The sequence below is a fragment of the Zootoca vivipara genome, chromosome 1, assembly GCF_965207765.1.
Source record: "Zootoca vivipara chromosome 1, rZooViv2.hap1.1, whole genome shotgun sequence".
Classification (NCBI taxonomy): Eukaryota; Metazoa; Chordata; class Lepidosauria; order Squamata; family Lacertidae; genus Zootoca; species Zootoca vivipara.
The window spans coordinates 35028174-35048952 of NC_142582.1; the positions used below are offsets into that span (position 1 = coordinate 35028174).

Sequence of the window (20779 nt, forward strand, 5' to 3'; positions counted from 1 at the left end):
CGCAGAGAAAAGGAAGGGGTTGCTGCTGGGGGGGGGGAATATGGGGGAAGCTGAACCCAGCAAAGGATCCCCTACTTCTCTCCTCTCCCCGCCGCCCAGCCTGGCCTCTTTCATCCTCTCCGGGTGCTTTTAAGGACTTCGCCTGCAGCCGGTGGTCTCTCCCAACCCGCCCCCCCCCCAAGCCCCTCCGACGATGCGCCTGCAAAGCAGCTTTTTGATTAAGCAAACAGAAGAGCATTGGTTAAGAACACACTTTAAGTTGTGTGTGCTGTGCGTGTGTGTTTTAAAGGTTCCCCTGGGACTGTGGACTCGGAATTGGTTAATAATGTGCAGTACTTGCTAAATTGCTGACTTCCAGATGTGGGGGGGGGAGGAATATCTTTCTTGTTTAGGACCTACGTAACCTGATTGGATTAGGACAGGCGCGTCACATTGGAAACCTTTTTGAGTGATGATTTAATTAACCATACAGTAGAAAGCTGCCTTCGCCAGGAAATCCCTTCCCCATTTGCATAACCAATCCCCACAGTGCAAAGGTGGAGTCTCAGGGCTTAATTTTCATTTTAATCTTTGCCAAAGTCCCCCCCCCTTCTCCGCGAGCGCACACACAAAAAAGACTTGTTACCCCCATGAAATGCAAAGCTACACACTCAACTTTCTGCCCTTCAAGGGCCATCTGTGTGTAAGAGAAAGAGAGACGCTGTGTGTGTGTGTGTGTGTGTGTGTGTGTGTGTGTGTGTGTGTGTTTGATATTCTAATATACTGGTGCAGGTAGAAGTCAACCTGTCTAAATCTTAGACTGCAATCCTAAAGAACAGTTACTGTGATGCAAACCCCACTGACCACAGAGGGATTTGCTTCCGAGTAAACAAGCTTAAAGCCACAGTTGCGAAAGTCCGTGAAAGCTACCTATATATTTCATACACTGAATATGGATTCCGTCTTTATTCTGTCTGCTTGTTTATGTGTTCCGAGTCTTTTTGCACCGCACTTCGCCCGTATCCCCAGTACTCCTCTATACATCTTATCTCTGTTTCCGAACTGCCCCTCTGACTATCCTTGCAAGTGTGAAAAGAGAACAGAAGGTGGGGGGAAGCAATTATTATTTCCCCCCAATTCTCAGCCTTTGCATACACCCCAAGAGAAAAATGTCTCCCTCCCACCCAGAAAAAAGAGCAGCAGGGACTTACACACACACACACACACACACGACATCCTCGCTGCATTCACTCTCAAGTAAAAGTTATATCGCCAGCAGAAGGTTTTGCCTCTAAGTAAGCGCGCTTAGCAGCTTTGAAACGCCCCTAAAATTTATTTATTTATTTTTAAGGACCAGGAGTTCATTGGCCACTTGTTATATATCTTCAGGGCTAATTCAGCGTCTTCCTTTCTACCCCTAAGTTTCATTATGAATAGTTTTGTTTTGTTTTTCCCCGCCTGCCCCATCACTCTGGCATCTGCAATTTGAAAGGGGCGCGAAGGAAAAGCAATCGAGGGAGGAAGCCCATAAACAAACAAACAAACGATCCCTAGATCTCTCTTTCCCTGCTGCAGATCCCGTCTTGCTCTATATAGCCGCGCGCTGCTGCGAGCAAGCCTGCGGGATGCGAACCCCACAGCCTCCGGGTGTCTCCTTGCAACTTTCAGTTCCTTTGAGTTGGGCTAGTTCTGTGAATGGTGTTCACCGTTTTCCGCCTCGCATCCAGTAGGATTTAGCGAAGAGGATAATGATGCCAAAGACTTGATGGCTGGGGAGGGAGGGAGGGAAGGAGGCAGGCAGGCCAGGGGAGGGTGGAAAAGAGGGAGGGAAAGGCGGAGGGGAGGGGGAGGAGGAGGAGAGAGAGAGGGAGGTGGAATTTCATTTCTTCCACTAAAGCGTTCGCGGAGACTTCAAGGTATAATCTATCCCAGATCCTTCCTTTCCCAGAGAGAAACTTGGCGATCACGTTTCCACATGATGCTCACGTTTGGCGCTCTTCAATTATCCCTCCCCACAAAGATAGGTGGCGTGTGTTTCAGGGTCCTCTCTCCTCTCTCTCCTACAGAAAAGAAAAAGAAAAAAATGTCATTAGAAGAGGCGTAACACGTCAGTCCGTCCCCAGGTTTGTGTTTCCTGGAGTGGCAGAAAGAGATCAGTCCTAACCTGCCCAGCAGGAATAACGGTCCCTTCCGACAACTCTTTCCGAGGCTTTTTGACCATTTTGTCCTCTCTTCCAACCAGCTACATCTCCCTGCACCTTTTTTTCTCCCCTCCTTCCTCCACTCCGCGGCTTTTTCATGCTTCTTCTTCTCTCCATTGCTGACCAAAACTACACACAAGACTTCGCAGGTACGTTCTCGGTTATATTTTCCTCTCTTTTCTATTTTTTGCTCATTGTTGTTCCTCCTATCCCTCTCGTTCTTTCCCTCTCCCCACCTCTTTTTCTATTCTTTTTTTTCTTTTAAAAACAATTGCTGTCTTGGGGTCTGTTTTCCTTGTCTACAGCTAGGGAGGAAGTGGTGAGGTGGGGTGAGTTCTCATTTTTGAACTGAAATCTACATTTACTTGGGATCACTTTCTGAGAGAGAGAGAGAGAGAGAGAGAGAGAGAGAGAGAGAGAGAGAGAGAGAGAGAGAGGAAAGGAGTTGTTTCTTCCTACAAACTGTTATTACCTAGCCTCTCCCAGGACATATACCCACCTGGCTTACCAGGTGGGAAAGGTTATTTTGCCCCCCCCCCAACCCATTTTTATTTTACGTTTTATAGTTCCCATCAGGAGTAGGGAAAGTTCGCCTTTCTATTATTCCTCGGTCTGTTGTGGTTTTTATTTTTTTAGCAGCATTCCGCTCGCTTCTCTTCGTCCTCACGTTTACACATCTTAAAGTTTGCACGTACCTGTTAATGATTTTCAAGCTGTGAACAAGACCAACACAGGCACGGCTGGATAATAAGATTTTAGTTGGGGCTTTGCTTTAAAAAGAACTCCCAGCAAACCAGCCCCACCAAATGTATTATTAGCTTGCTGCTGCTCTTAGGGTTAGTGGCAGGCTTCTATTTTGTCTCTTCCAAAGCAACTAAGAAAGTTTTCTTTTCTTTTCGCTGTTCTGTATGCTTAGTCAGTTTCATTTCTTGCTTTTATTTCTCTGAGACTGGGTGAAGTTAACACCTCAGCTTCTGGGATTCTCAACAAGAAGTGAAAGTAGTGACTGCAACTTGCTTAAAAGTCGTTTGTAGCAAAAAAAATATGTAAAGAGGAAAACAAAATCAGAATTCGCCCAGGAAGAGATGAGGGGTGGAGTGGGGGGACTTTGGTGAGATCCCAGTTTCCACAATTTTTAGCAACCCTTTAAAAAAAAAAAGAATATCAAAGGGTAAGTAGGCAGTGAGAATCCTTGACGGTGATCCTCTCTCATTGGTAGATTCTTAGAGAATCTCGCCACTTACCCAAGGATGCTTCCAAGGACCAGGTTGTTGTTTTGAATAATTTCTTAGCCTCCTGCTAGATCTTTTCTTTTAATGGAGAAGATAGTTGCTACAGTTAGAAGTCTTCAGCAAACATGGAATGGGGTGCTGATTCCCTTCGCTCTTCCACACACACATTTCAGTGGCTCAGGATGGGTTCCTAGGCAGCTGAGTCCAAGACACAAGGCTGGCCTCGCTTGTGCCATCTTACACAGCCTTACCTGCACAACACAGTGCATTTGAAGCTAATCTCCAAGCCACACACTGCTGCATGGTTTATTTCATTTCATTTCTTTCTTAAATCGCCTTTAAAGTTAATAGGGAAACAACCGCATAAAAGGAAGGGAAGAAATCCCCCTCCCCTTCTCCTGCCAGATCTGCAAAGTTCTGCGTTGTGCAGCCCATGCTTACTCGTAAGTAAGTTCCCCTGACTTCAGCGGGTCTTGCTCTCATGCAAGTGCGGTGAGAGGTTTGCAGCCTAAAGAGACGAGCCTGCGAGTCCATTTCTAGATGGCAAAAGCCTAGTATATAAATAAAAGGGGGAAGACAAAAGACGAGGTTAGGATAAATTTGGTCCAGGAGAGCAAGGGTTAATTGTCCTTGTTTTACAGTTTGCATCTGCTACATCTTTTATAGTCTCTCTCTCTCTCTCTCTCTCTCTCTCTCTCTCTCTCTCTCTCACACACACACACACACACACACACACACACACACACACACACATCAGTCTGCCTTCCTTCTTTAAACTCGTCCTTAAGTCAGAGTACACTGGGTTGTGGTGGTGGTGGTTGTTGTTGTTTGTGTTGTGCTGTGCTGTGTGGGTGCATGTTCTGAAGCTACAGCGTTTCCTTAGATCAGCTAGACAGCGAGGGGTTTCCTCGTTCCCCAGTTTTGACAGTCTTAAAGCTCACATCCAGTTTGCGGCCGTGTCAGCGAGAAAGTGCACTAGTTTTACAAGACTGTGTATGTGTGTATGTACACACATACACACACAAAATATTTTAAAAATGAGATCCACTAATAAGAAAGTCTCACAAGAGTACTTTCACATCTCTCCCCAACCCCTCTTCCTATTTTCTTTCTAAAGAAGGGAGGTTGAAATTACATTTGGGGAGGGGGGTGCTGGAGAACCATGTGCAGGATATTGCCAACGTGACTTTAAAAGTGTGAGAAACGTGGGGGGGGGGGGAAGCGAGCGAGAAGGCAGATAAGCCTGTTCTTCTGCAGCTCTTATCAGTTCGTAGCCATATACTTTCTCTCTCTCTCTCTCTCTCTCTCTCTCTCTCTCTCTCTCTCTCTCTCTCTCTCTCTCTATATATATATATATATATATATATAATGGTGTCATTATTGTTATGCAAACAAGACACAGCGTCGTGAGGTCCTCAGTACTTTTCGGAGGAAAAAAAATCCGGCCAGCAATTTGAATCAAGCAACGTGTGTGTTTTTTTCTGTTTAAAAACTCAGAGAGAGAGACAGAAAACAAAACCATTAAAACCGAGTGCATTCCCTCTAAGGGTCATGAGTCATTTCTGAAGATGTAATACTTGCGTGTGTGTGTGTGATCACTGGTGGTAGAGGGAGAGATAATAATAATGTTAATAATAATAATAATAATAATAATAATAATAATAATAATAATAATAGGAGGTATTTTGTCTGTTAAAAGAAGAGCATGCATTTCCAAGAAAGAAAAAAGCCACCCTCACCCCCAGCCCAGACACTTCCGAGGAAGGGCGAAGGGAGAGCGTGTGTGTTTTTTTGTGTGTGCCGCTGTGTGGTGCGCAACGCGAGCGCTGCTGTGCGCGGCGCCTGGGCTGCTCGGGGCGGGGGTCCTTCTTTTGTGCAGGGTGGGGAGGTGTCGGGGTGGGGGTGGGGGTGGGGGTGGGGGGTTGCCTGTGGGGAGAGCCTCTCCGCTGTGTCCGTGGGCTCCCTTTGGCGCCGCGCGTTTGAACGGGATCTCGCCATGCCCACCCGGTGCCTCTGTTTGGTTGCTCCATAGAGTCTGCGTGCTGCTGAATCAGGGAGTCGAGTCCATGCGAGCTGCCATCTGATCCACTCTTATCAATGAAGCAGCAGATCATGGCGGATGGCCCCAGGTGTAAGAGGCGAAAACAAGCCAATCCAAGAAGGAAAAACGGTAAGGAGAGAAGGGAGCCGCCGGGGGAGGGGGAGGGCAGAGCGGGGGAGGGGGAAGCCCTCCATCAAACTTTTTTTCCTTCATTGTTTTTTTTCTTTTTTCTACTTTGGGTCCTGGCGACACTTCGAGACGATTGCCGACGGAGGGGGGGGGGGGAAAGGGTTTGGAGAAAAGGCAAGGAAATATGAAGGGAGGTGTGCGTATTGGACGACGCGGGGGGGGGGGGTGTTGCTAGAAAGAAAGCAGCAAAAGCTCCCCCAAAACCCCCCCAATGCCCGCGGTGGGTTTGGAGCAGGGCGATCGCTTGCGCCTCGGCGGAGAAAAGAGAGAGGAGGAAGCGGGGGGGGGGGAGACCCACCGAGAGAGAGAAAGAGAAAGAGACGGAGGGAGGGCGAGCTAGAGATCTGTCCGTCTTGTTTGTTGTGTATTTCTGGAGCGGAGAGAGCGAGAGTTTCAGGGAGCCCGAGAGAAAGTGAGCGGCAGAGAGGATCGGCGGTGGGGGATCCCAGGGCGTTGCTATTCCTGTGTGTGTCTGTGCCCCCCCCCTCCACGAGCGCTCCTTAAGATTTGGTTCGCTTCACACATACCCTCCACCCACCTTTTTTTTTTAGAAGTCCGATCAAAGTAGGCAGGGGGGGGGAGGTCCCGGGGCTTCCTTGGAGGAGTTGATGGCGGGGGGGGGCAGATTCCTTAAGGAAGCAGAGCGGGGGTGGGAGACTCCAGGCGCTGAGAGAGGAAGGAAGAGAGAGAGGAAAGGAGATTCCTCCTCTCGTCGCCCCCCCTCTCTTCCAGTCTCCGTCGCTTCTCTTGGCTCAGGGCGTTGGGAAAAGCAGAAAGTTTCTCGGGGCGAGTCAGCTAACGGTCCCGGCTGCTGCGCTCCTGCGCCGGCGAGATCGCCCAGGAAGACCCGTTAGATTCCTCTCGCCCGCTCTCTTTCCTCTTCCCCTCCTTCCTTCCTTCTCTCTTTCTCTCCCTCCCTCTGGCCCCGCCGTTGTCTCTTTCTTGTTTCCCTTTGATCGCTGCCTTCCTGGCCACAATCACCTCTCAGCCAAGCCAAGCCAGCTTGCCTCTCTCTCTCTCTCTCTCTCCCCCTCCACCCCCCTCCTCCTCTCACAAGACCCAGGAAAAGCAAAAGAGCTGAGGGTGAGTGAGAGAGAGAAAGAGAGAGAGAGAGAGAAAGAAAGAAAAGAAAAGGCACTTTGGAAAACGTCCGGTAGTTTTCACGTTGTCATGACCAGATCCTTGTGTTGTGGGGGTGGGGGTGGGGGGGGGAAGAGAAGGAGGGAATGGACACACCGAGAAAGGAGGGGTGGATTACGGGGGGTGATCTTTGAACAGCTCCATTAAAACACACACGCAGGAAAACCTCAACCGCTCAGCCAGACCCTGGGAAAAGCAGAGGGGGGAGGAGGAGGGAGAGCAGCGTGAGAAATCTGGAGCCGAGCGGGCGGAAGAGTTACTTTTCGGGGGCGGCCGAGGAAACTCCCTCTGTCGAGCAGGCAGCAGTCGGGAGGGTCGTGCGTGTCCCGCGCGTGGCCCTCTCTCCTCTGATCGCGGAAGAAGCGGACGGAGAGGGAGGGGGAGTCCTGCGCGGCCCCGGGACATATCCTGCGTCGGATGTTGTGGGGGGGGGTCAGCACCCCCCTTTCTCTCCAGGTCCTTCCTTTCTTCTTTGCCTCACAAGTTCCAAGTCTCCCCCCCCTCCGCGCAACTAAACACTCGCACACTCCAGCCCCACACCATTCCGCATGGCACTTCCTTGGCCCTCACTCTGAGCAACTTTTCTCTAGAGAGTGGGGGGGGGGGAGTTGAGCATGAGGAAGACACTGGTGTAAACCCGAACCGATGTTACTTGCAATATTTTTGGGCTGGGGGAGAGGAAAGGAAAGGAAACACAAAGAGAAAGGTCGGTTACAAACAAATGTGGGCGAGTTTTTGTGCGTTTTCCCGGTCGCTGGGGAGGTGTGAGAGAGGGACTTTTCAGGGCAGAAACTCCTGGCGAAGTGCGCCCCACGGGCTGCCGTGTCTCCACTCACCCCATCCCACCTCCCCGGGGCTGCTTTCCAAAAAGGCAAAAAAACAAAGTCTAAACAATATACTGTACAGTATTCGGGGCATCTTCTTCTCTCCCCCCCCCCCCGCTTTTCCGCGTTCCCCGTCACTTTCCCTTTCAGCCTGGTGCCTGCCGTTATTTAAGGTGGTCCTGGCGAAAGAGGCACTTTTCTTGCCCACCCGCTCCCACCCGTCGCTTGTAATTTAGCAGACGTTTAAAAGCACTCATAAGCTTTCTTTCACCTCTTTCGTACGATGATTATTATTATTATTATTATTACTAGCTGATTTGCTTACATCCACTGTCTGTTGTAGGGCTTTCCTCTCTCCCCCCCTATCCTTTACAAAAATGTTAAAAGAGCAAACCTTTTATGTCAACTATGCCGTCCTCTCCGCCGCCCCCCCCCCACCTCCCGCGCCACACACACAGGATATGTTAAATATCACATGGAATGAGATTCAGGCTTGGCATTCTTGATTATTGGGAAGGGTGATGTGGTTCAAGCCACCTTCTTTCTCTTCCTCGTGCGCGTGTGTAAGACTGTTAGCTTATCTCCTGAAAGCGTGTCCACTGTGGTGTGGTGAATATCTGCATGTATGATCTATCTGCATGTTCAGTGTTTCCTCCTGACAGTTTGTTCCAGGAGAGAGAGAGGTGACATTAGTGGCGTGCAGATCAGGCATGAGATGCATGCAGGAAACACAGGCATCATTAGGGCAATGCAGAAAGACCCCTGAGTAATAGTCATTCTGCTCAAACACCCCCCCCCCCATTCTTCTGGGTGTCTTGAGAGAGAGGCAGGGAGCGCCTTTTGCCAGGTGAAAGTAACCTGTGTCTTTTAGACTCTGCAAACTTCTTCTAAAGTCTAACCACTGTTTGACTCGAAGTGTCAAACCTGCGAGGATGGTGTTGCACTTAAAACCAACCCACAAAAAAGCAGACATCTTTCTCTGCTTGATGATGCGCGTGTTTTCTCGTTAAGCCATGTCTCAAGTGAGAACTATTCGAATTTTGAATAGCAGGTAGATACATCAGGGGTGTGTTTTCTTCTCATCCTCCTCCTCCCCCCTCCTCCCTTCTCATCTCTCTCTCTCTCTCCTATTTTTTCCTCGACAAACACGTATTGGCCCCTTTGGGATTTGCTGGGGATTTATCTGAACGGGAGTGGATTTCTCTCTTCCACCCCCTTCTTTTGGATTCCTGGAAAAGATGTCACTTTGCTGTGGTTGTGTTTTTCCTGATAACATTACACAGAACGGTGCTAATCGGAATCAGGGAGAAGAAATTCAGGGGCAGCTCATGAGAATCAAAATATTTGTGGCTTCATTAAAAAAAAGAGGGGATAAGCTTTTTTAAAAATAAAAAAGCATAAACAAGACTGATGGAATTTTATTTATTTGTGCAAGGTTTGTTTCCCCCCCCCCAAAAAAATTATTTTTAAAAACAAGGGCAAATCATGATGGGCAGAATGAAGACCTTAAGCAGAGGTTCGGAAAGCATTCGGGGCAGTGTGTGTGCACCTATTTAAGTTTTAAGATGAAATGCTGCTTCAAATCATGATAGGCTTGTTGTTGTTGTTGTTGTTGTTGTTGTTGTTGTTGTTGTTGTTGTTTTCAAGCGAGCAAGTTCCTAAATTGACTTAGAGCAGAGAAGGAAGTGGCGTGGGAGTGTGATGCGGAGATGCCCGGATTTGTGTGGCTGAAATGAGGGCAGAAAGGGGGAACCGTTTCCTTTGAACGTGGTCTCCCTCCAGAGGAGCTGGCGCTTGTAGGAGCTCCGAAGAACCCGCAGCAGTCCAGGAATGCCTGTCGGTTTTTCAGGAAAGTTCAGTCAGATGATTCCCAGTCGCCTGACTCGCTGTGAATTGAAACACTTTCTCTCTGCGAGCAGGAGGCAACCCCCCAAGCTGCCTTCTATTTGCTTTTTTTTTCTTCCCTCTCCCTCTCCAACCCCCTACCCCACCCTCTGCGTCCCCCTCCCCTCCCTTCTCTGCCCCTGGGAGATCCACCACCATCTCCACTGCCAAGCGAGCTGCAAACTTCCCCCAAGTTTTTGCTCTTGCTGTGGCGGCTGATGCTTAGGGTTATGGGCCCCCTTTGGAGAGGAAGAAGATGCTGCGACTGATGTGATCACGGGGTGACCTCAGTCCTCTCCCCATCAATTTTCTCTCCTGTCTCTCTGAGAGATGATGAGGATTAGGGTTTAGGCTGGTTTGAGGGTTTTGTTTTGTTTTGTTTTGTTTTGGAAAAAGCAAAAGAGCCACGGGTTGGGGATTCGGATGGCAAAGTTGACTTCCTCCGCCTCCTTCTGCCCTTAGTGAGGGGTCCCTTCACAAAGTTCTTCCCGATCGCTTAGAGGAATGGGAGCATGGCCCGCGTGTTCCCCGCCCCGCCGCCCCTGATCCCCAAAAGAGCAGGCCAAGCAAGCGGGCAGCCTCGCTCATCTCTAGTGTCCGGGAACCAAACTGACAGCAGCCTCGACAAGCCTCTCGAGCGGCTTGCCAGATCCCCAAAAAGATGGGGGGGGAGAGAGACGAGGGAAGATTCCCAGCCACATTCCCAGCTGAGAAATAACATCTTTACGGTGTGTGTGTGTGTGTGTAGGGTGCAAATCTGAGGGCAACGGAGAAAAACACAGAGAGCAGCAGAAACCACAAGCGAGTGGGATGCTTTTTTTTGGTTGGTTGGTTATATTTTCATTTTTATTATTGTTATTACTTTTTGGACGTTTCAGGAACAGCTGGGGGAGTGGTCCCAAGGCAAGCCTTGTTGTTGTTGTTGTTATTTTACAAGTGCGAAAATCGACAGCAAAGGGATCCTTTGAGTGATCTCTGAAGATACTGCATTCTCCTTCTCCCATTCCCCCCAAAACCCGGCTCTCGCATTTGTGTATTGCAGACACACATATATGCCTGCTTCTGTATATAATATATGCATCTCTGTCTATATGAATGACACACTCACGTGTGTGTGTGGCACTCCAGAGAAGAGGCCAAGGTGTGCACCGCCTGTCATCCTTCTCACACCCGAGCAAAGCGAAGTGCCCGGAGAACACAAGGGGCTGTTTTCCCCCTGTCAAGGTGGATGTATTTATTTTAGTTTGAGGTTCTTGGCGGGCAGAGATGAAAGTCCTCAAGAGAATCTGTTAACTCTCCTTTCCCGTAGATCAAGTGCCGTCTAAAAACGTGTCGCCTCAGAGTTTGGGACTCGTCTTAGAAAGTCGCCCCCGCCCCGTCTAATATTCCCCCCACCATTTGTCGTATATTCTCTCCCCCCCCCTCCAGTTCTGGATCTTACATATGAATTAGGGAAATGGAGTGGAGCCTTCTTCTTTTTTAAACACTTAGGGTTGGAAAATCGCATGGGAGTCTAAAAATCAAGCTTTGTGTGTATTGAGGGGCAGTGGGGGGGAGACTCCCTAAGGGCTGGAAGCGAATCTCTCTACCTCTCTCTCTCTCTCTCTCTGTCTCTGTCTCTCCCTCTCTCCTTTAAAAGTGGGAAGAGTGTTGATTCCCTGAAAGGCATCAGGCATGTTTGGCCTCCAGAGCATCTGGGCAATCTGCATTATCCCCCGTTTGCTTCTAAGGTGCATTTTCTCCTCTCTGAAAGGGACGCCTTTGTCCTCTCCTGCCCACCCACCCACCCCCCAGCCGCAGCCCTCACCCCACCCCACCCCCAAGCCCGTTGGGCTTCCCAAGGTAGACCCTATTTTGTGCCTGTCACGCAGCGGAGGGAGTTTGCAGGTTCGCAAGTTGCCCACAGACAATTGATTGTCTGCCCTAATGTGTTTCATTTACATGTTTATAACGTCAATAGTGCTGGGGTGTCCACCGTACCATTCATCCAGGCATTCTCACAAGGGTACAATTGTCTGAATGGCGAAGTCAGACACCTTTTTGATTGCTCTTTAGTTGTCTTTTTTAGACAACTAGAGAGGAGAGAGAAGTCTCTGAGGCAGAAACACTAGTTGAAAACGTGCAGCAGTAAATGTTACCAAGAAACAGATGGGGAGGGGAGGGGGAGGGAACCCCCCTCCGATATCTAAACGAAACCAACAATTCCAAAGGGGAAAAGGAAGGGGATAAAACCATGATTCCCCCCACCACCCAAAAAAAGTCTCATTAACTATTTTTGTGCGCGGGTCTGCGCCTGTAGTTTCCTTTACCGTTTTATTATTATTATTTTTAATCAATGGATGTTGACACCCGCCCTCCCCGTTCTTAAAAGCTTAGGATGCCAGCCTAAGGACAATCCTCGGGAAGGAAGCATCCCTGAACTCCGAAAGGTTTGCTTCAGTGTTAGGATTTGGCTGCTCCACGAGCCACCCACCCCCGCCCCAAATCAATGCACGTGTGTGTGGACTATGGATACATATTTAGCGATAGCAGCGCCGCTGCGCGCTGGGACGGATGAGGAGGCAGCTTCTGTCTATTTAAGCAGCAGAAACTTTGCGAAGCTAAGTTCCCAGTGGTTCCTCGTGGAAATGCCCTAGGAAGAGGCTAGGCTTTCTATTTGGATTTATGGTTGCAGAACCTAAATTCAGCGAAGTTGGGGTTGGGTCTGAGGCGTTGCAATGGCAATGCAAACCATTATTATTATTACTACTACTATTATCAGGTGTGTTGGACCATTTCATCTCCTCTTTCTCCACCCCACCCCACCCCCGCCAAATGCTATGCTGTCTCTTCTCTCCTGAGGTCGCTTCTGATGGAGGCGAGACTGGATTAGCCTCCTTTGCCTCCACCACTCAGCGGCCCTATCTTCTTCATTCATATCAATTAGATGTCTAATGTAGCCCTATAGAGCCCATATGGAGGCACCAAGGAAAGGCAGGTTTCACATTACACTCCGAAGAGAGGAAGGAGGCGGAGGGGTTGGGTGGGTGGGCGCCATTCCCTTCCACCTCTAAAATTAAGACAAAACCAGAATTATCCCACAGCTGAGAAACAAGGTGGCTTATTTCCTCTCCTGGTTTGGAATTTTATTTTATTTTATTTAAGTGAAGAAATCGAAAACTTTGGAAGAAAATAAATGAATATTTGAGCTGTAAAAACAAAACACCATGCCTGTTTTGTGGACGGCTTTTTTTATTTTTATTTTCTCGTATGCCTACCAGGGAAGACACACACACACACACCGAGGCACACACACAGAGCGAGTAGCTGCACCGTTAGCTGAACCCCTGACACGGCGGTCTTTTGAATGCCTTAGGTATGATTTCACTTTCGCTCACATCAATGCTGACCTGAATGCCTTTCATATCTGATCCGCTGTGTCTCTCCCAGTAAACATCCCCTGAGGGGAGAACAAAGAAAGGGTCTCTTCTTCTTCTTAATCACAATTCAGTCCATTCACCCGCCGGCAGGCTAGATTTGCATTCTGCAACAGAAAGCCAAGATGAAAAGAGAGAAAAGAGAGGAGAAAGAGAGAGGGAGAAGAGAGAGGGAGAGTGGAAAGGGGGGAGGAAAGAGAGGAGGAGGAGGAGGAGAAGGAGAAGAAGAAAAAGGAGGAGAGGAAGAAGGAGAAGAAGAGAGGGGGCAAGAGCAGAAGGGTGGAGGCTGAGTCAAATAGCTGAGGTGTTTGTAGCTGTTTGTTGGGCTTCCCCTAGTTACAAGCCTTATATAGCTGCCCGGCCTTCGCTCTTCTGACAGGCAGATAGTGTTACAAGATGGCATGCGGGTACTATTCATGGCCACTCGCCGCGAACACTTGAGGTAGAAAGTGTCAGGGAGGGGATCAAATGCCTCTCTCACCCTCCATGGACAAGGCTGCCGGCAGTCTGGGGCTGCAGGGCAGGTGGGCGCAGGTCGCCACACGTTTGGCCCTGAGGGCTCTCCGCGCCTTTGGCTGCCTGGCTTGGTTTCCCCTCAAACCTAGGCGCACGTTGCCACTCATTCCTATCTTAGTTTCACCTGGTCGGGAGCTTCTAAGGCTGGAACCCGAAGCAGTTGACACCAAGACCTACTACCCTCTGCATGTTCAGCCCTCTCCCCGCCCATCTTCGCGGTCCCTGGGACTTACTCCCCACAGAAGCGTGTGCTTTAGCATCGCAAACTTGGAGGAGAAAGTTCTGCGCGCGCGCAAAATAACTCGGTTGCTTTCGGATCATCCGGGTGCTGCTACCTGCAAGTCAGGACTGCGTTGTTTGCAGAATCCCTGGCTCCCACCCCGAAGTCATTACATCGGAATAGCAGCCACAACGCCACCTGATATTAATAAGCGGGTTGAGGATAGGAATGTGGTCGCATAACTTCCTCGGAAGAAATGCCCCTCGTGTTCCTCATGGCATTGCTTGCAAGCAAACGTGGATGCATTTTTGCGCGATGTTCACTCTACACGGGATTAAGCAGGAAATCTGAATAATTAAGGACTTGCTTAAATCAGTCTAAGGGAGCCACGATTGGGCCCTAGCTTGCTTACTGGGAAGTCAGTCCCAGTGGGATTTATCCGGACCTAATCTGCAAGGCTTTGCATCCAAAGTTTGCGGCCTGATTCCACTTCTAAGGAAGGAAGTTTCATTGAAAGGAATCGCACTCCCATTTAAGTGAACATGTTCAGGATGGGCTGTTAAACTTCCTAATAAGTATATTTAAGATTGGTTAAACATTCACCTGTAAATCAGTGCGATTTATCTATATAATGTGGGGGGGGGGTGCCAGCCCGACCATTACACACACACACCCAATTTCTATTTACAAAAAATTAAACTTGCTTTAAGCAAATCCATTGACCTGTTATTCCCCTAAGCACGCATTCTGAGAAGCTGGCTCTGCTGAATTGAGTGAGACTTGCTCCTATGCAATGTCCTTTTTGGTTTGCAAAACTAGTTTGAATCATCAATTAAATGCATTAGTACTGTTCGGTACTGAAATTCTACTTTCCCCAAACCGATTAATCAACCCAGTTGCTGGGTTTTTTTAACCTACAATAATCCGTGACTCTCCACTGAATCGATTAATCTCTTTTATTAATAGATGGATAGAGCACAGCTAGCTCTTACTGTTCCTTCTCCATGAACTAGGGGAGATGGGTTAGGGAGAGAGATGTCTGGTCTGGTCCATAAGAGGGGGAAAGGGGCATAACTTGCTCCTAGTTTCAAGCCACAGATAGTGAACGGAATCGAGGTGCTGGTCAGTAGACCCAATCATAGTATTAATCGAAGGGGGTGAAATGAAAAGGCTTTAGCTTGGCCTGTTGTTGCTACATAATCTCAAATTTGCAGCAGGAAAGCACACGCACAGGTATCCTAACTTTCTCCTAACTTATTGTGACCAGGTGCTACATCCTAGCCCAATCCCTACTTTTGTTAATTTTCGAAAAATATACTTATCTTTTAAAATCGATTTCTATAACACCAACCACATTTTGAATGTTCCCAAATTATTGTTAGGTTCTAGCCATGCGCGCGCACACACACACACACACCGTTCTTTACTAAGAGAGAGATTATTTATAACTAGATCTTGCTTACTGAGAAGTATTTAAGCCCTTTCAGGGAGAGCTGTCAAATTTTGCCTGTGTTCTTCGTCTCCATTTGCAGCAAGTTTTTAAAAAAGATGGAGAGAGAAGAGGGGGGAGAATATGCAACTGCTAGGCTTGAAATAACTGGGCTAGAAGAGCAGAAATCTTAAGTGACAACTTTTCAAGCACACTATCTCTTGGCTACCAACCTGTCATTTTTCAGGGCCACCCCGCCCGCATTCCCCCCTCCCTTTTTGGTTGTTTGTAGCGGTTAAAAAAAGAAAGATAGTAACAGCTTTTCTTCCCTCCACCCCAATATCTCATCAGCAACTAGATTAAACGTTACAGGTAGGTAGCCGTGTTGGTCTGAGTCGAAGCAAAATAAAAAAATTCCTTCAGTAGCACCTTAAAGACCAACTAAGTTTATATTTTGGTATGAGCTTTCGTGTGCATGCACACTTCTTCAGATACACATACACTGTATCTGAAGAAGTGTGCATGCACACGAAAGCTCATACCAAAATATAAACTTAGTTGGTCTTTAAGGTGCTACTGAAGGAATTTTTTTAGATTAAACGTGCTAAAGGAAACGAGAGGGAAAGAGAGAATATGTTGGAAGAGTGTGAAAGGAGATCTCCTTTTTCTTAGAGATGCTGGGGCGGCCTTTCTCTCCCTCTCCCAAAAGGAGCGCACCCCAACTTGGAGATGTTACCGGTGGAAGGAAGGAGGCATGTGACACAGATTCCTGGTTTCCACCAAAAGATTTGCAGAATTTGAAAAAGAGATTATCTCTGCACCTTCCACCCCAGACTCTCACCCCTCCTCTTTTTTGTCCACCCCTATGACCCAAGCAGTGGAGGATTTAGGCAGATTTACTTCAGTAAACACCTTGAACACTTGGGGTGAAAGCATGAGCCTGTTTGGGGGGGGAGGCTTTTGTTAAATGAGGTGCTGGGATAATGCTTTGCCAAGCAGCTGTGATATTAACTTACCCAGAAGCGAGGTTTTATTTTTTTGGGGGGGGGGAGCTGTTTAACTCCTCGCATGCCGTTCACTTGCACTCATCAGATATGACGGCATGTTCTCGGGACTTTTATCTTCGAGCTATGACTGTTCATAAATGACACACAGAGGGAAAAGCCTGGCATATTCCCGTGCACACTGTTAAACCAACAGCACTGCACACTTACAACACAGTAGGTGCAGCAGCAATCATCTCTTACACGCTCAGCTGCGAGCAAGTTGCGTTGGATTCAGTGGGACTGACTCCTAAAGGACTCATCCCCTAGGATCGCGCTGATCCACGTGGTGTAGGTGTGGATTTGAAGCTCGAGTTAAATGTGGGATTTCTAAAGCTTCCTGCAACCTAGCAAGAGAATTTGTGGCAAGCAACTCTAGCTTTGCCCTATCACCAACTTCCCAAAGGCAGGAAGGTGCTTGTCTTGCATCTTTAACCCGTTTCCATGATTATGGAATTATGGCTTGCTGAGGTGCCTCAGTCTTGGAAGCAGAACAGAACCTTGACTTGTTCTCCAACTCAGCCCCGCATAATTTTCACTCTGGTCCCAGAGAACGAGCGGATTTGGGTTCAGGCGTCTTGGCCCCGGAGAGACACGTGGGAATGTCACTCCTTTCGAATTCAGAGTTGCTCTCAACTATCAGGATGCATAGTTTTTGTTATAGTTTCTACAGGTTATTTTATTTCCTTCTTCCTTTCTTAAAAAAATATATATCGCCAGGTTTCTTTCTCTCCACCCTCCCTCTTCTACATTTTTGGGGGGTGGGGAGGGGGGCATTCAAAAAAACCCTGTAGGTGTCAACGTTAGAACAGCCACAAAACGTGTGAGAAAGTAAAGGGTATGAGACATGACAGAATTAAAGGTGTTTGCTATGTTGTTACCCGTGTGTCAAGTTGGCAAACCTCCCTTTTGTCACAGCCTCCTGGTGCTTTCTGATAGCGTGCCGATCATTTTCTTGCTTTCCCTTCTAGGTTGATGCAGCAGTTTTGAACCGGGATGCGAGTGGGATTGTGCGGGCAGGGGGCTGGGGAGAGGGAGAGGGAGAGGGAGGGAGAGAGAGAGAGAGAGAGAGAAGGGGAATGCAAAATGTGGTGCGCGCTTTACTATTCCTGCAAGCCTGGCTCCTCCGTGTCGTCTCTCTCTCTCTCTCTCTCTCTCTCTCTCTCTCTCTCTCTCTCTCTCTCTCTCTCTCTCTCTCTCTCTCTCTCTCTCTCTCTCTCTCCCTCTCCCCACGCAATCCCTGACTCCAGCTTCTCTCTCAAGGAAGCCTCCTTCCTTGCCTGCTTTTGCCTCTCAACCCCAGAGCAGCAGCAGCAGGCGCGTTTCTAGGATCTGGCAATGGAGCGCAGCTTGGCAGGAATGCCAACTGCCAAATCATCCCATAATTATGCTTTATGTCGTTTTGGATGAATAACCGAGCATGCAGTATTCCTTTGGAAAGGGGTGGGGTAGGGGCAGAAATATCTCGAAAACCAAGAGCTGTTTAAAACAAGCCCTCACCTCAAATCTACCTACCTACCTACCTACCTACCTACCTACCTATCTTCTAGAATTTAAAAAACCTGGTCAGGGTCACCGTTGGAGAGCTGAATTAAAGTGATCCCATTTGTGATCTAATTGGGGTTGGCACCGGCCGTTGCGTTAGCAATAAGCGCAAGGCAGCAGCTCGTCCGAATCCCAGAAGCGCAGCAATCGCGATCTGGCGCTGGAAACCGGAGCTGCTGCGGGGGGTGGGGGCTGCTGCTGCTGGTGATGGTGATGGTAGACTACTGAGATGTGAAACGTAGCTTCGATCCTTCACCGTCCTCTGCGCACCCCAGAACCACAAGGCCCCTCTGCCCAGCTCTTTTAACTCCGTGCGTCGCGGTTTGAAAGCGGGATAGTGGGACGCGCCAGGACAGGCGCGCAGGCTGGCAGAGCAACTTGCGCATCGTGTCTCCTGCCCGTAGCAAAGAGCCCAGCCAGGCGCTGGTCCCTTTCTAGACTGCAAAAGTATACCTTACCTCCCCCCAGCCCCCCGAGCCCCCGATTGAATCAAGAGAAGCGGCTTCAGAGCCCCGTTAGAACAGCTCTGCCTAAACAGGAGCAAGCCTTCCCTCTCTCCAAAAAAATAATCACCCATCCTATCCTATATTTTCATCTAATCCGCGCGGGGTCCAGGAATGCGTATTGGGGGGGGGCGGGACGAGGAGCGTTTACATATGGGAGGATAGTGGGACGGGTGTGCGTGTGTTGTTTTTGTTGTTGGGACTCACTTGGCAGCGTGGAAAAGTTGCAGCTCGAAAGAGAGGCGAGAATGTTGTCACCTGCTTAGGCGTTGGGGAATCCGTTGTGACTCCGTATTCCGATCCGAATTTAAAAGTGTATTTGTGGGAGGGGGGGGGACTTATACAAATAGTGTGCTGTTTGCAGCGAAGGGTGACAAGAGTTGGATGTGTGTGAAAGGAGTTCAGCCTGTGACGTCCTGGAATTGGGACTGGTTTTGAAGAATCCTTTTATACCGACGCCTTTGAAACAGGAGCACATTCGGCGCGCTGGAGTTTTCCAAGCGTATTGCTACCTTTAGTCTTCTTAGATATCCAGTGATTATGTGGAGAGTGTTGTGCTGTGTGCGCTGGTTTTCCTCCCCCCACCCTTTTAACCCACCAACGCACACTTAACATTCTTATTCAGTGGGTGTTAGGCTAGTTCGACTCTTTCCACTTTCCAGCTTCACTAACGAACCAGAGTTGATAGGGTGTGTATGGTTGCGAGCAAGCAATTAATTAAAACAGAATTGGAAGTTCTTTTACTCTTTGTTATTGGGGCACTGGAGGAAAGGGCGACTGGGGGTGGAGGCGCGGAGAGACGGGAGAAGTAAACTGGAATAGATTATCACCACATCAGGCTAGAGACCAAAGTGAGCTCGGCAGAGAGCGCGTTTTTCTGGGACAGGCCGGCAAAAGCCCTTCCTTTCTGCCACCGCGGGAGCTGGGCAAGAGGTGCATCGCTGTGATGCACTTGGAATGCGCTTGGAAACGTGGCAGTGCGTAGTTGTTCTGCGGTCTATACTTCTGCCTCCTCACATTTTCTCTCCCGCTTCCTCCAGTCGCACACGCCATGGATTTGATTTTGGGTAGGAATGAACCCCAGGCAAGGTGCGAGGCAAGAGGAAGAATCAGTACCAGGACGAGGAGATGTAGATACTGTATTGCAGAGAGCCTCTGACCTGGATGGTTCCGTCTTCCTCCTCCTCCTCCTCTAACAAGTGGGTGGATTTCAGCCACTTCAAATGCTTCGGCAAAAGACTCTGCTCGCTTCAGGTGGCTCCACCAAAGAGCCATTAGTTCATGGGATCCAGAGCAAGGTCTCTAGCTCGTCCTCCGGGCTTGGCTTGACACATGGTGATGCTGGCCTGCACTTCCTTGGCAATTGCAACAACAGGCCAGGCCAGGCAGAACTTGTCCCGCTGGATCCTTATCCTGTCAGTTCCACAGGTGTTGATGACAGCCCAAGCAAGATTTCTTTGATTTCTGCCTTACTTGGCCAGTCATATATATGACAGCCCAATTATTCAGGCTCCCATGATTTTCCCCTTCCTCTCTGGGGATTAAATGTAGTTGCACTTCTTCTCCCTGACCTCCATGTGCTTCAAAAAGGCATAAATGCCAGCCCTGTTATTAGGCAGGCCCCACTGGCCTCTTAGGCTGCAACTATGGACACTAGGCATGAGGAACCTCTTGATGTGGTTGGACTTCATTTCCCATCAGCCCCAGCCAGTGCAGCCAATTCCTAGGGATGATGGGAATTCCAGTCCAGCAACCTCAGCAGGGCTACAGGTTTCCACATCTCTGCTGTGTCCGTTTACCGGGGAGTAAGTCCCACTGAAATCACTGAGGCTTACTTGTAAGTTACCATGACAAGGGTGTGCAGGGTTGTGCAGTTAAACTGATTTCCTATTTAGCTAACAAAACAAGCAAGTGAAAACATGAATTGAAATGGAGTGGAAGGCTGTAGATTGCATGAGGACTAGCACCCCAGCTTTGAACTGTGTTTGGTTGCAAGGGAAATCTGTTGACACCCATTAAATTCATTTTCAAGGAGGTGTGCTTGCATCTGAGTCCCGTTTAAATCTGTGCAACTGTATGGGTTTAAGCAGGCTGAATTTAAAGTAGGTTCCATGTATGGACAACCAGGGTAATTAAAAAGTAGCAGAAAGGGGTGAATCCTACACTGCCGGGCATGGTTACAGTCTGAATGATCCATCTAATCTGCATTCTTGACTGAGAGCACCTGGAAAATTTAGCAACCTGTATTATATGATTGGGGTGGAAGAGAGTGTGTATCGATGCCTTCTCTGCTGTAATATATGGGTGTGGCATCTGCTGTGGGGTATACCTGTACTGTATCTCTAACATCTAAGTAATATTTGTAATCGTGCATTCAATCATATATACACAACAAGTGGTTTGGTAGGAACTATAATTACAAAGACTACCTATGCTTTAGGGACAGGGAAACTGAGGCACAGAGGCCTGGTTTAAGAATACTATACTGTACTGTACGTTTAAAAAGAAGTTCCAGTTCAGGCTATTGGAGAAGAGGCGGGTAAGAAAGGATGAATGTGGAGGTGGAGGTTCAGGACTAGAGTCAAGTAATAGAATCATAGAGTTGGAAGGGAACCCC

General features: G+C 48.6%; 1 protein-coding gene and 1 long non-coding RNA gene across 5 annotated transcripts in view; one reads left to right on the forward strand and one right to left on the reverse strand.

Annotated features, from left to right (window-relative positions):
- Window positions 1-1292: 1292 nt before the first annotated feature.
- Window positions 1293-7388, reverse strand: LOC132592752 (uncharacterized). Of its 3 annotated transcripts, none has more exons than XR_015948069.1 (3): window positions 7043-7388; window positions 3854-3963; window positions 1293-2039 (listed from the first exon to the last, which is right to left on the reverse strand). It is a non-coding gene; the product is annotated as an uncharacterized LOC132592752 (long non-coding RNA). The 3 variants fall into 3 exon arrangements; XR_015948070.1 differs by lacking the exon at window positions 7043-7388 and adding an exon at window positions 6181-6651; XR_015948071.1 differs by lacking the exon at window positions 7043-7388 and adding an exon at window positions 5417-5531.
- Window positions 5445-20779, forward strand: part of ZEB2 (zinc finger E-box binding homeobox 2) — a 161436-nt gene continuing 146101 nt past the window's right edge. The window contains exon 1 of one of the 2 annotated variants that reach the window (XM_035131064.3): window positions 5445-5582. In XM_035131064.3, coding sequence (XP_034986955.2) covers window positions 5510-5582 — 73 coding nt within the window. In that variant the 5' untranslated portion in view covers window positions 5445-5509. The remainder of the gene's footprint in view (window positions 5583-20779) is intronic. The other variant, XM_035131084.3, reaches the window with a different exon arrangement.